Raw genomic sequence first — 13,931 nt, forward strand, 5'->3', positions numbered from 1 at the left:
CATCAGGTTAACAAGGTAAGTCTGGTGGAGAACAAATTCTTATATACAATGACAGCCTAGGAACAGTGGGTTAACTGTCTTGTTCAGGGGCAGAACAACAGACTTTTACCATGTCAGCTTACCTAATGTTAGTTGGATACTAATACATTGAACATGCCAGGCAGTTTATTAACTCTGTTATCCAACAAACCAATATTTAATGACAATTATTCACATCATTCTTAGCTAAGTAGTCATTGGACATGGTTAATTCTGGCTATACACTCCGATTTCAGAGCACTCTCACGCACTGTTGAATATGGTTGGTGTCAGTGAACATCGACAAAAAAAGCGTAATAAAATGTTGCCAGCAGGACAGTTACAGTCACCAACACTTGGATAACATGAAAACAGCCTTGCAGCTCTGCTATGGCAAGTAAAATGGTCAGTGTTGTGTTCTCTCATTTGTGTCTGTTAGCTAACGCTGGACGCTCGGAACACTTGGCCAGAGCATCCTGTGTGCGCTCGAGACGCTCCGAGAGTAAAACGCTCTGAATTTACTATCTGACAACGCTCTGCATTTACGAATGCCCAGAGCGCACTCTGGCACTGCAGGTTTAATTTACGTTTAGCTAGTCATTTGTTATGCTAACAAGTTAGCTAGAAGTTACATAGCAACAGCATCAACTTCCGGTAGACAGGCGAAGCTCTAGTTTGTTCAACTGAAACGATACTGTTTGTTTACACTATACTAAAATGAACAAATAGTATATCGTTTGTAGTATACAGTTGAAGTCGGAAGTTTACATACACTTAGGTTGGAGTCATTAAAATTCGTTTTTCAACCACTCCACAAATGTCTTGTTAACAAACTATAGTTTTGGTAAGTCAGTTAGGACATCTACTTTGTGCATGCCACAAGTAATTTTTCCAACATTGTTTACAGACAGATTATTTCAATGCATCACAAATCCAGTGGGTCAGAAGTTTACATACACTAAGTTGACTGTGCCTTTAAACAGCTTGAAAAATTCCAGAATATGATGTCATGGCTTTAAAAGCTTCTGATAGGCTAATTGACATCATTTGAGCCAATTGGAGGTGTACCTGTGGATGTATTCCAAGGCCTACCTTCAAACTCAGTGCCTCTTTGCTTGACATCATGGGAAAATCAAAAGAAAATCAGCCAAGACCTCGGACACATTATTGTAGACCTCCACAGGTCTGGTTCATCCTTGGGAGCAATTTCCAAACGTCTGAAGGTACCACGTTCATCTGTACAAACAATAGTAGGCAAGAATAAACACCATGGGACCATGCAGCCGTCATACCACTCAGGAAGGAGATGCGTTCTGTCTCCTAGAGATGAACGTACTTTGGTGTGAAAAGTGCAAATCAATCCCAGAACAGCAGCAAAGGAGCTTGTGAAGATGCTGCAGGAAACAGGTACAAAGTATCTATATCCACAGTAAAATGAGTCCTATATCAACATAGCTTGAAAGGCCGCTCAGCAAGGAAGAAGCCACTGCTCCAAAACTGCCATAAAAAAGCCAGACTACGGTTTGCAACAGCACACGGGGACAAAGATCAAACTTTTTGGAGAAATGTCTTCTTTTTTGATGAAAAAGAAATATAACTTGTTTGGCCATAATGACCATCGTTATGTTTGGAGGAAAAAGAGGGAGGATTGCAAACTGAAGAACACCATCCAAACCTTGAAGCACGGGTGGTAGCATCATGTTGTGAGGTGCTTTGCTGCAGGAGGGACTGGTGCAGTTCAGAAAATAAATGGCATCAGGAGGAAGGGAAATTATTTGAATATATTAAAGCAAAATCTCAAGACATCAGTCAGCAAGTTAAAGCTTGGTCACAAATGGGTCATCCAAATGGACAATGACCCCAAGCATACTTCCAAAGTTGTGTCAAAATGGCTTAAGGATAACAATGTCAAGGTATTGGAGTGGCCATCACAAAGTCCTGACCTCAATCCCATAGAAACTTTGTGTTCAGAACTGAAAAAGCATTTGCGAGCAAGGAGGCCTAGAAACCTGACTCAGTTACAGCAGCTCTGTCAGGAGGAATGTGCCAAAATTAACCCAACTTATTTTGGGAAGCTTGTGGAAGGCTACCTGAAATGTTTGACCCAAGTTAAATGGTTTAACTTCTTTCAGATCAGCGTCCCACCTTGACAACATCCGGTGAAATTGCAGAACGCCAAATTCAAATTAAATTACTATAAATATTTAACTTTCATAAAATCACAAGTGCAATACATCAAAATAAAGCTTAACTTGTTGTAAATCCAGATGCCGTGTCAGATTTCAAAAGGGCTTTATGGCAAAAGCAAACCATGCGATTATCTGAGGACAGCGCCCCGCATACCAACACAAAAGTCAGAAATAACGATATAATTCATGCCTTACCTTTAAAGATCTTCTTCTGTTTGCACTCAAAAATGTCCCAGAAGCATCACAAATGGTCCTTTTGTTCGATCAATTCCTTCTTTATATCCCCAAAATGTCAATTTATTTGGCACGTTTGATTCTGAAATACACCGGTTCCAACTTGCCCAACATGACTACAAAGTATCTAGTAAGTTACCTGTAAACTTGGTCCAAACATTTCAAACAACTTTTCTAATCCAACCTTAGATATCCTAAAGAGTAAATAACGGATAAAATTGAAGACAGAATATACTGTGTTCAATAGAGGATAAAAACAATGTGGAGTGAGCTCCAGTTCACGCGTGCCACACAGAAGAGTCCACTTGGCTTGACACTCACAATGAACAGCCCCACTTCTTCATTTCTCAAAAGAAAAAGAAAATCAACCAATTTCTCAAGACTGTTGACATCTAGTGGAAGCCATAGGAACTGCACCCAGGTTGAAATCCAATTGAAAACACAGTGACCTCCAATTTTGTTTTTCCTGAATGGTTTGTCCTCTGGGTTTTGCCTGCCAAATAAGTTATGTTATACTCAGACATCATTTTAACAGTGTTAGAAACTTTAGAGAGTTTTCTATCTAAATATATATGCATATCCTAGCTTCTGGGCCTGAGAAACAGGCAGTTTACTTTCAGCACACTTTTCATCCGGACGTGAAAATACTGCCCCCTATCCCAATGAAGTTTTAAAGGCAAAGCTACAAAATACTAAATGAGCGTATGTAAACTTCTGACCCACTGGGGATGTGATGAAAGAAATAAAAGCTGAAATAAATCACTCTCTACTATTATTCTACATTTCACATTCTTAAAATAAAGTGGTGATCCTAACTGACCTAAAACACTATGACACTAGGATTAAGTGTCAAGAATTGTGAAAAACTGAGTTTAAATGTATTTGGCTAAGGTGTATGTAAACGTCTGACTTCAACTGTATACTCATTAACTATGTAGTATACAGTATGTTAGTATGGGTCTTCGAACACAGCCATGGTCTTTTTTTTTTATTCACTTTATTAAGTACCATACTGAGTAAGTGTGAGAAAAATATGCTGGCCCACACTAACATGCCACTCCCACTGGCTGTGTTCTATTGAGCTGCATTGAACATGTTCTCAGAGACCTGCAATGAGCATGTTCTCAGAGAAAAATGCAAAGTGGAAAATGAAAAACATTAATTTTGGAAAAAATGCATGTGTCTGATAAAAAAATTATGTTCATGAAGAGTTCCTTTCAAAGGGTCTCAACTGTGTATTGACGGCCAGTGAAGATCTAGAAGGTGTTATTGGTGGCATTCTTCTGCAACAAATTACGTTAGTTAATTAGTCATGCAATTATCTAATGTTAGCTAGCTACAATAAGGGAGTGAACGTGATTTATAATAAGGGTTACTTGAAGAAAATTTGATCTCTCTGAAATGAAAATGGACGGCCCTCTGTTCAGCTAAATATATTTGACCTAAACCCTCCCTGAACGCTTAAAAAGTGACACTCCACTATACGAGGTGTTGCTTAATCTGTTTCATGAAACCAGGTTTGCTGTTTATTTGAGAAACTTGAGATGGAAGGAAGTTCCATGCAATAAGGGTTCTATATAATACTGTACTTTTTAAAAATTTGTTCTGGATTTGGGGACTACAAAAAGACCCCTGGTGGCATGTCTGGTTGGATAAGTTGTGTGTAAGTTCACTATGTAAACAATTTGCGATTTTCAACACATTCATGTTGCTTATAAAAATAATAAGTGATGCAGTCAAACCCTTAATCAAGAGAGACTAGCATGCATAGTATTTATATCAGCCGATTACAGTGAAGAGCAAAACGTGCCGCTCTGTTCTGGGCCAGCTGTAGCTTAACTAGGTCTTTCCTTGCAGCACTGGACCACACACCTGGACAATAATCAAGATTAGACAAAACTAGAGCCTGCAGAACTTGCTTTTTGGAGTGGGGTGTCAAAAAAGGAGAGCATCTCTTTATTACTGTCACGACTTCTGCCGAAGTCGTTGTCTCTCCTTGTTCGGGCGGTGCTCGGCGTTCGACGTCACCGGTCTTCTAGCCATCATTGATCCTTTTTTCATTTACCATTGGTTTTGTCTTGTCTTCCCACACACCTGTTTTCTATCCCATTCATTACCTGTTGTGTATTTAACCCTCTGTTTCCCCTCATGTCTTTGTCAGAGATTGTTTTATTGTCAGTGTAGTGTGATTGTTGTATAGGTGAGCGTCGGGTCCTCGTACCCATGTTTGTTTATTTATGTACATTAGTGTTATGGAGCACACTCAGTGGACTTTATTAAAAGACTCCATTTTACACTCCATTTGACTCTCCTGCGCCTGACTTCCCTGCCACCTATTACACCTATGCATGACAATTACGGCTAGACCTCTCCCCATCTTTTGCAACCATTGAATCTATATGTTTTAACCATGACAGTTTACAATCTAACGCCAAGTAATTTAGCCTCCTCAACTTGTTCAAACGCCACACCATTCATTACCAGATTCAGCTGAATACAATGCTTTTAGTGTCAGAGATGTTCAGGACCAGTTTATTACTGGCCACCCATTCCAAAACAGACTGCAACTCTTTGTCAAGGGTTTCAGTGACTTCATTAGCTGTGGTTGCTGATGCATATATGGTTGAATCATCAGCATACATGGACACACATGCTTTGTTTAATGCCAGTGGCAGGTCATTGGTAAAAATAGAAAAGAGTAGACTACCTAGAATGCTGCCCTGCGGTACACCACACATTACATGTTTGACATTAGAGATGCTTATATTAAAGAAAACCGTTTGAGTTATATTAGATATAATAGCTCTGAATACACAATATGGCAGAGGTTGAAAAGCCATAGCGCTTAAGTTTTTCAACAACAGGTTATGGTCAATAATATCAAAGGCTGAAATCACTGAAATCTAACAGTACAGCTCCCACATTCTTCTTATTATCAATTTATTTCAACCAATCATCAGTAATTTGTGTCAGTGCAGTACATGTTGAGTGCCCTTCTCTATAAGCATGCTGTAAGTCTGTTGTTAATTTGTTTACAGAGAAATAGCATTGTATTTGGTCAAACATAATTTTTGAAATGCACCTAATTCATGAAAGTTGCCAATCGCAAAATAAAGTCAAGAGAAGAAAAGGCCTGGAAGGAAGAGAGATGACTAGAAACGATTCGGTTGACTGTTTTATGTGTGGATTAATGGGTGGAGTACAGGACCTTGTGGATTTCAGGTAAACTAACTCAATGTTTATATCCCAGGACAAATTAGCTAGCAACAGCAAGCTAGCTAAATAGGACAAATTAGCAAGCAACAACAAGCTAGCTAAATAGGACAAATTAGCTAGCAAGAGCAAGCTAACTAGCTAAATTGCCATAAATGCTTTTCAACCTGTCCCCAAATTAATATAATTGGTTCAGAGTTTGTTTTGATATTTTAACCTGCATGTCGTGATCTCGCTTGGTGTGGGGGGACAAATTGAATGTATGCACGATGGCGCACGCGCGCAGCCGGTTTGGGTTCCCTATAAGAATGGACAGAGAGATGGGCCTTTGTGTTAATCTTATCATTTTTCTCCAATGCCAAATCAGCGTTTCTTGTTTGCAACAAAACTGTCCATGTTTGCAAATAATTAAATCTGTGATTTCATTAGGAATCTGAGCATGGTACTTTCAAAAGTTTGGCCTACCTTTCCACCCCGGCCAGAGTAGTCCTACCAATGCAGAAAAATGTAAGCGTTAACTGCTTGCTACTCTTCTTCCCAACAAGAGGTCACAAGTGTTTCCCTAAAAGTTGTCTGTGTTTAATCATCTTTTATTGCACAGAAAGTGAATGGCTTAATCAAATGATAGAATACTTCTCAAGCAAAGTCATTTTTTTGTTTCCTCAGCTATAGGTTGTAGTTCAGCCTCTGACTGTTAACGAAACAATGATATCCCCATATGTATCGGAGTCACGTCTTTCCCGGGTATTTTACATCTTGTTTGTAGTATAAAGCATCAAAAGGACATAAGCTCTGTTATAGATAACTTTATATATTAGGATCCGTTTATTTTTCTTCCAAGTCTAAAGCTGATAAGCCTGTGCTTTTTGCCATTTTCTTTAATAAAAGGTAGGCAGGCCTATGGCTCTCATACCCCCTCAATTCGAGTCTTGGTTTTAACTTAACAGCCATTCACTGACACAGCAATTGACCAACAAATATATGGATATAGCAGCCTGTAGCTTAATTTCCTCTGTCAAACAGGTAGGCCTACCTCTTATTTCTTAAATAGGAAGAAATAGGCTCCAACACAAAGCCCTCTTGTTGTTAGCAAAATCGGAATAAAATGAAGACTATTGAAATGAATTATGCCTACTCAAATTTGCCTACTTTCATCACAATGAGCTGTCCATGTCCGATTGATTGCTTCCAGTTTCAGCACCACAACGTAAGTTACTCGAATCTGGCTTATTGTGAGGTAAATAACTCAGATAAATAGGCCGACATCATGGGCAAAAAAAAAATCAATTATAGAAGCAGAAAGCTATCAAAGTTAACCTCTGGTCCTCCTTCTTACTTAACGCTCTCCTTCTCAAACTGAACAGAACATAGGCTATAGGGTAGTCCGCGCGCAAGATATTGCATTTTTTGGACTAGGGCTAATAAATATAAAAACCAGAAGAAGATTTTACTCCCATCGTAGCCCTACACAGCACAGCCAATGTTTAAACAGCAAACAAAAAAGTTGAACAGGTTAGGCTCAGGGTTGTAATATCCATTGCAGTGTGTGATGCAGCCTAGTTTAATTTATACCATCCCAGCAGCTATCTTTGAAATATAACTTTGCTCTGTGCATGCCCTTTGTAGCCTATGGATCATTTGATTGAGACCACACTAAATAGCCTATAGGCACACTTGATATTGAGTGCCCAGCTGAGAATCAGAGATGAGGGGTGGCATCGGACACACATGCCTAGTAAGCAACTAATTCAAAATCAGATTTAATAAATTACAAATTACATGACCCTCCCATGGATTAGATTTTTTTTTTTTTAACTAAACCTTCCCCTTCACTGAAATTGAAAAAGCATGACCGTTCCCAATTTTCCTCCAGTTACAGATCTAGAAAAGATACTATGCATGTCAATTTTCTTTTTTGCATTTTAGCTAGCCCTAAGCCTTTATCTAACATTAATGCAATTCTCCTAACCTTCTACGTTAATTCTCCTAAACTGCACTCTCATAACCTGCCACGAAAGGTACATTTTGACATAAACTGATCTCTACAGCTTGTCAAAACCCATGAGCTAGCCTATACTGCCCTCTGCTGCGCATATACAACATACTAAAAATGATCTGTCTTATTTATGTACAGTTGGAAATGTAGCCTTGATGTAGGCATTTTCCTTGTTCCTGGATTAAAAGTGCACTAAACATTTTTACATCCCCCTACTCCTTATGGAATAACATTATTTTGGACCATATACAGTCTGGTTTACAAGTTGCAATGAATTTAGCCCCTAAAATGCATCGCAACCAATAGTGGACACTGCTCCATGCTTTGATTGTTCAAGAAAAAATGTATCATGATTACAGATTGATATTGACTTCAGTCATAGAAATGGCACTCCACTGCACCACAATGACAACGAGAGCCACTATTTTAATACAGGCACAGAAACAGCAGCTGGACAATATTATATCAGCTAGTTCAGTGAGGACTGCTTGCGAGTGGCATATGATCCCCTCAGTATAGCAGAGCCATGCTCAAAAGAGGGGGCAATATGACAGAGGCAACAGAGAATCCGTTCGCTTCGCTGCATTATTCCAATGTTTACCTCACCATACTGGCACTGTTCTGCTTCAAGCTCTTTATTAAGATAAGCCTCAACTGCCTCTCCTACTTTTACATCATCAGAGGGAACCGCAAGGAGGCAGCCAGGATATCTGCAGAGTTCTACGATTTTGGTCAAGGACACAGTGAGTACACACATCTCTCTATATTACATTGATCCATTGTCCCCCAAAAATTGGAACATTGGAATACTGACTCTATTCAAATGATTATGCTATTTATATTTGCCATTGCATTTTGCCTTGTAACCTGAAGAGTTCATATTTAGGAAGAGATTAACTGATGGAATGGAAGGGTCTCTTGTTTTATGATTAGGCTACACACTGAATACTGAGAATAACGCATATACTCACTTTATTGACCTTAACGTGAAAAGTACCTGAAACGTGTCTGTGTATACACAGTACATACTGGTCAGTTCAATTTCTACCCTGCTGTATTAATAGAACGGGACCACGCGGTGCCTTCCCACCCCCTTGCCCTAGTTTTCATTCCAGACTGGCGTGTACTATTGCTCCCGAAAACCCTTCTCCTTATGCAGGGTTTTCAGCGGTTACATTCGGCCACATTTGGCTCCATGAGAACTACAATTCCGACGCTGTCTTTTGACGTTTAAAAAAAGTCAATAATCATCGCTTCAAAACAGTTTTCGAAATCAGCGAGCAATTATCTTTCAAATAAAAAAGTCTTACTTACTGTAGAAGTTGTGCACAGATCCGCAAGCTGTGTGGTCCTCCAGTTGACCAACTACATTTCCTCCCTGTTACGCTTACACACAGGTGTTCAGAGCACGCTAGATAGCTAACTAGAACAGGTGGCCGTCTATGTCTTTCCATCTGGCTTCCGTAAACAAGTGATGTAACATGGAGATATGGCTGTGTGGGAACACTAACCCTAACCAAAAAAATAACAAATAACACTAACCCTAATGAAGATATTTAGAAATGTAACCTTTTGTCTTTAGAAAATTATTTCGCGCTGATATGAAAGATTTTATTTATTATTTATTTTACTAGGCAAGACAGTTAAGAACACAATTGTATTTTACAGTGACAGCCTACCCCAGCCAAACCCAGACAATTCTTGGCCAATTGCACAATACCCTATAGGACTCCCAAATCACAGCTGGATGTGATTCAGCCTGGATTTGAACCAGGGACTGTAGTGACATGTCTTGCAGTGCCTTAGACCGCTGCGCCACTCGGGAGCACAAGATACATTCCTTATGTTTCCAAAAACGTACCACAAGTGTTGCGTGTTAATGTTTAGAGCAAGCTTCAAGGCTCCAGTCAGAAGATACTATCGTCAATAGGCGCTAATGCAGACCAAAACAGCACTTAAACTTCTCCGTGTCAGTGACAGACAGTGTGCCAACATGCTTGGTCCATGGAAAGGGAGCACCAATGCAGCAAACAGCAACACAAAGTAAAATATTGTTGTGCGTCATTAAAGCTCAGTGATGTAGTTCACAGAACAAGTTTTGTTTCTGACTTAAAGTGGCTTGGTCTTTGATTGCTACATCAAGCAGGTTATTTCAAGATAACTTGAACCGAGAGTCAAGCGATTTTACGGCTATTCCCAGTGTAGACATATTGGCTCAGTATATATTCATCCCACGATTGGACTGCATGGAACTTTAGTACTTTACCTCAAACTAAGAGAAATAGAATACAACATTTTCAGCAGTGTTATAGATCTGTGATATGGAGGGAGGCAACAATGATGACGCAGTCTGGAACACATCTGGCGTTATTCTGGATATTGACCCAGGTGTATGCATTTGCCCAGTGAAATTGAATCATTCATCAAAACTGTAAGACTTTAAGTTGTTATGAGTGACATAAGCATTTATGTTTGCTGCAGGGTCCTGGGCAGACCGCTCACCCTTACATGATGCTGCATGCCAAGGTCGTCTCTTCGCCCTGAGGAATCTCCTTTTACAGGTGAGACAAAGGTAATCCAATTTAGTTCAGTGTGTAGACCCACTTACCTTCTGCAATGTACTATGGTCGTGTTCTGCTGCTCCCACAGGGCCACAATGTAAATGTGGTCACTATAGACCATGTGAGTCCTCTCCACGAGGCCTGCTTTGGAGACCATGTAGCATGTGCCAGAGCTCTGATCGCTGCAGGAGCCAATGTGAGTCACTGAAGAAGATACAGTTATAATCAAGAATACTATATTTTTTATGAAACAATAATAATTATTAGTAAAAAAATGAATTAAGAAATGTGTCAATAAGGCTTCTGAAAATACTTCTTGTTCTCTGTAACTTGTTATTTTTCCTCTGCCCCAAAATGGTGCCATGTTATTCAGCTGAGCGGTCAGAGTTAACATGAGACTCTGTGCAGGTGAACGTCACCACCATTGACGGGGTAACTCCCCTGTTCAACGCGTGCTCAGTGGGTAGTGTATCATGTGCAGAGGTCCTCCTGGAGAACGGGGCCAAACCCGAGGCGCTGGTATTTCAGCCCTCGCCCATTCACGAAGCCAGCAGTAAAGGTATGCTCAGTACCTGTATCACTCCAACATCCTTATCTTAATTCATCTAGTACAAACCTTGAAGTATGCTTCACGGACCTTTGGGCTGTATTCTAACTTGGGATTGAGGCAAATACATTAAACTTAAACATCTGAATCAAAATGTCACTGATCAGAGTACAATATTTGATGTAACAGTGCATGTTTGAGATACACAAACATAATTCAAGTCAGAGTATGTCCCATAATGCTTACAGGATATTACGGGTGCAGAAATAATTAGCTAAGACACCCACCGCAGTAATCGGAAAGACGATCCTAATGACTCCCATGTATGTGCCCATTGTGGGCAGGCAGCAGTGACTGTGTGGAGACTCTAGTCAGATGGGGAGCAGATGTGGACTTTGAAATTCCTCACCTGGGAACGCCCCTCTACACCGCCTGTGTCTCTCAGGAGATAGAGTGTGTCCGGAGGCTGCTGAGGGAAGGTGAGGCACATGCACCTCTTCTCTGCCAAAGCACCATAGCATGATGAGAGGAGGAGTGAAAACTAGTGGTAAGATTATTACTGTCTCCCAAAGTAGTGAAATGTACAGTACATGTATAACACTCTCACTATGCAGTAGTAGCTTGGCCTTGGTGGGATAGCTCGGAGCATCTGCTCTTTTCTACACCACTAATATGTTGCACCCACCTGCATAAAAGTGTACACAAGTCTAAATACATCATGTTATACCAGCGATAGAGTACTCAAATCCCGTAACTGAATGACCAAGGACTATTAAATGTGTATTAAATCCATAGTATGCTTACCTTGGTTTCCCTCCACACAGGAGCAAATGTACAGAAAGGTATATATATGGAATCTCCCTTACATGCTGCTGCTGAAAAGGACTGCACAGCCATTGTTAAGCTGCTGTTGGACTTTGGGGCAGATATCAACGCCAGGAACATGGAGTTCCAGAGACCTGTGGAGGCCGCTCCCCCCAGCAGCCTGACAGAGGGGTTCCTTTTGGTCTATGAGGGTAAGTTCTATAGTCTTATCCAGTCATCTTTTGAAATCCGTAAATTCCTATATCCAAAGTCTCGTAGTGTTTTTGCTTTATTTCCCAAAGTCCAACTAGCTTTCCATTATATTATTTAAACAAAACCATCATGATATTTCTTTTCCTTTTTTCAGCCACGCCCCAACCACTGAGTCAGCTGTGTCGCCAGCGCATACGCGACTGTGTGGGCCGCGACAGGTTTCACCTCATCAACCATCTACCCCTGCCCAATCCCCTCAAGAACTACCTCCAGTACAGATGATAACCAGAGAACGTCACAATTTCATACTCTGTGGTGGTGGCTTCTTCCATGTGTCAATCATTCATGGGAACTCAACAGCCTGCAATGGTTGAAGGAGCACTTTTGACACAACTGGCACTTTAAGGAATGAAATACATGCTTGATTTAGCTTATACTTGATTTTAGTGTGGTTCACAAGATCAAATGCTCAAATTTGGGATTGGAGCAATGACCAACAACCATGGTTTGCTATGAACATTTTCAAGGGAGAGATTCATGTAAATCCAGAGCTCAATTGTAAAACACACTTAGAAAATGAGTGCCTCTTTTCACTATTTAGTCAATAAAAATGGCTGGCACATATGCTCATACATGTACAATAGCACAATTTAAAGGGCATGTGTTTTATGGAAACATTTTGATTATTACACTATAGTGGTTTATCACCTTGTTCTATGATTTACGTTAGACCTATGTATCGGCAAAACTTGAAATTCACCAAAATCCTTACCATTATGGAGAACAATTCACTCATGCATTCATATCCTCCAAAATATAGATATACATTTGCTTGCTTAGTGTGTTTTATTATGTGCAATATCATTAATGAGCTGCAAGCTATTATCTTATTAAAACGTTTTGAATTCAAGGTTACAGTTTGCATTTCGCAAGTCTTTCAAAAGCAAGCTGCTTTCAGTGCGTGGCAACATTTTCCATTCCCAGTGGGTTGCAACAATGTACCTTCCCGTGAAAACATTCACTTTCCCGAGAGAAGGGAGTAAGTAGTAGGGCCGTTGCCATAGAACTGTTGATCAACGTGAAATCTATCATATCATATGGGCTAGTAAAGCAGGTTAACTTAGCTAGCTCGTTTACCAAAACAAGACTCAGTATTTTTATAGCAACAACTTTAGCTAAATACTGAATAGGAAAAGTAACAGCAACAGTAAATCATATTTTCTTGTCATGTCATAAGCATGTGGCTGGTTCATAGAAGTTACAGCTGATTGGCTAGCTAACAATGACTTATGCACAGCCTACCGAAAACGACATAATTGCCACGAGAAGTTCTCAAGTGGCTGCAAGGCCTGGATTTGTCATTTCCTCCAAATAATATGCTCAAGTGAGTGTACATTTAGTTGCATTTTTTCCCACAGACATTTTACAGTAAGGTCTTCACTGTAGGCTTTCCTTCAATTCTACTCACTTTTTTAGAGTCATGTGAATCATCCATCGGAGCAAAGTCGTATGTTTCAGGGTGATTGAGGTGCATCAGACAGACACTCGCTGATTACAAATGAAAAGGCCAGGAGATGCAGCCGTTTGGTGTGTATTTGTGAGAGATGCCTCTGACTTGCCTCTGACACGATAGCTCTAATAAAAGTACCTCTACACCTCTATGAACTAATTAAAGCACATCCGTTCTTAATAACTATCATGGAAGGTATTATCTAGTTTATTCACTAGTCCATTACACTTACAATAAGTAGCTCAATCATTAGTATTTGCTATAATATTACAATTTCAGCTGGTTACCAGCAGGTGGCGGTGCTGTGACTGGTTTAAAATCATGGGCAAGAGAGCTTGAAAATCAAAGCATGACCAACGGCAGTTTTGAAAAATGCATGCTGTATTATAGCTCCGTGCTATTTATTAACATTACAGTTATAACATACACAGCTTTTAATACAATTATGTGAATAGGACATTTGTCAGCCTCTCTTGTCTGTCTGCCAATTCCCTAATTTCATTTGGAGTGTCAAGTCTCGTTACTACAGTATATTTTAGTGCTAAGTAATATGCTGCCTAGTGCATCTATCTCAACCATGTTGATTTATGACTACCCAGATAACACATTTGGTTCCTTGGGAGTTGTTGGAACAAAGCCATACGTT

At 40.0% G+C, this 13,931-nt stretch overlaps 1 protein-coding gene and 1 long non-coding RNA gene across 3 annotated transcripts in view; one reads left to right on the forward strand and one right to left on the reverse strand.

The window, feature by feature from the left end:
- Nucleotides 1-9,109, reverse strand: part of LOC118363590 (uncharacterized) — a 71,753-nt gene extending 62,644 nt beyond the window's left edge. Inside the window, exon 1 of one of the 2 annotated variants that reach the window (XR_004821425.2) lies at nt 8,965-9,109. This is a non-coding gene — a long non-coding RNA (uncharacterized LOC118363590). The remainder of the gene's footprint in view (nt 1-8,964) is intronic. The other variant, XR_008087600.1, reaches the window with a different exon arrangement.
- LOC118363589 (ankyrin repeat and SOCS box protein 5-like) lies at nt 8,114-12,690 on the forward strand. Its single transcript, XM_035744589.2, has 7 exons — nt 8,114-8,393; nt 10,132-10,211; nt 10,300-10,407; nt 10,620-10,770; nt 11,103-11,237; nt 11,583-11,774; nt 11,930-12,690. Exons 1-7 carry the CDS (start codon nt 8,177-8,179, stop codon nt 12,055-12,057), a joined length of 1,011 nt encoding a protein of 336 aa, XP_035600482.1. The 5' UTR covers nt 8,114-8,176; the 3' UTR covers nt 12,058-12,690.
- Nucleotides 12,691-13,931: the final 1,241 nt, after the last annotated feature.

This window comes from Oncorhynchus keta, chromosome 30 (genome assembly GCF_023373465.1).
Source record: "Oncorhynchus keta strain PuntledgeMale-10-30-2019 chromosome 30, Oket_V2, whole genome shotgun sequence".
In the NCBI taxonomy this organism is placed as follows: domain Eukaryota; kingdom Metazoa; phylum Chordata; class Actinopteri; order Salmoniformes; family Salmonidae; genus Oncorhynchus; species Oncorhynchus keta.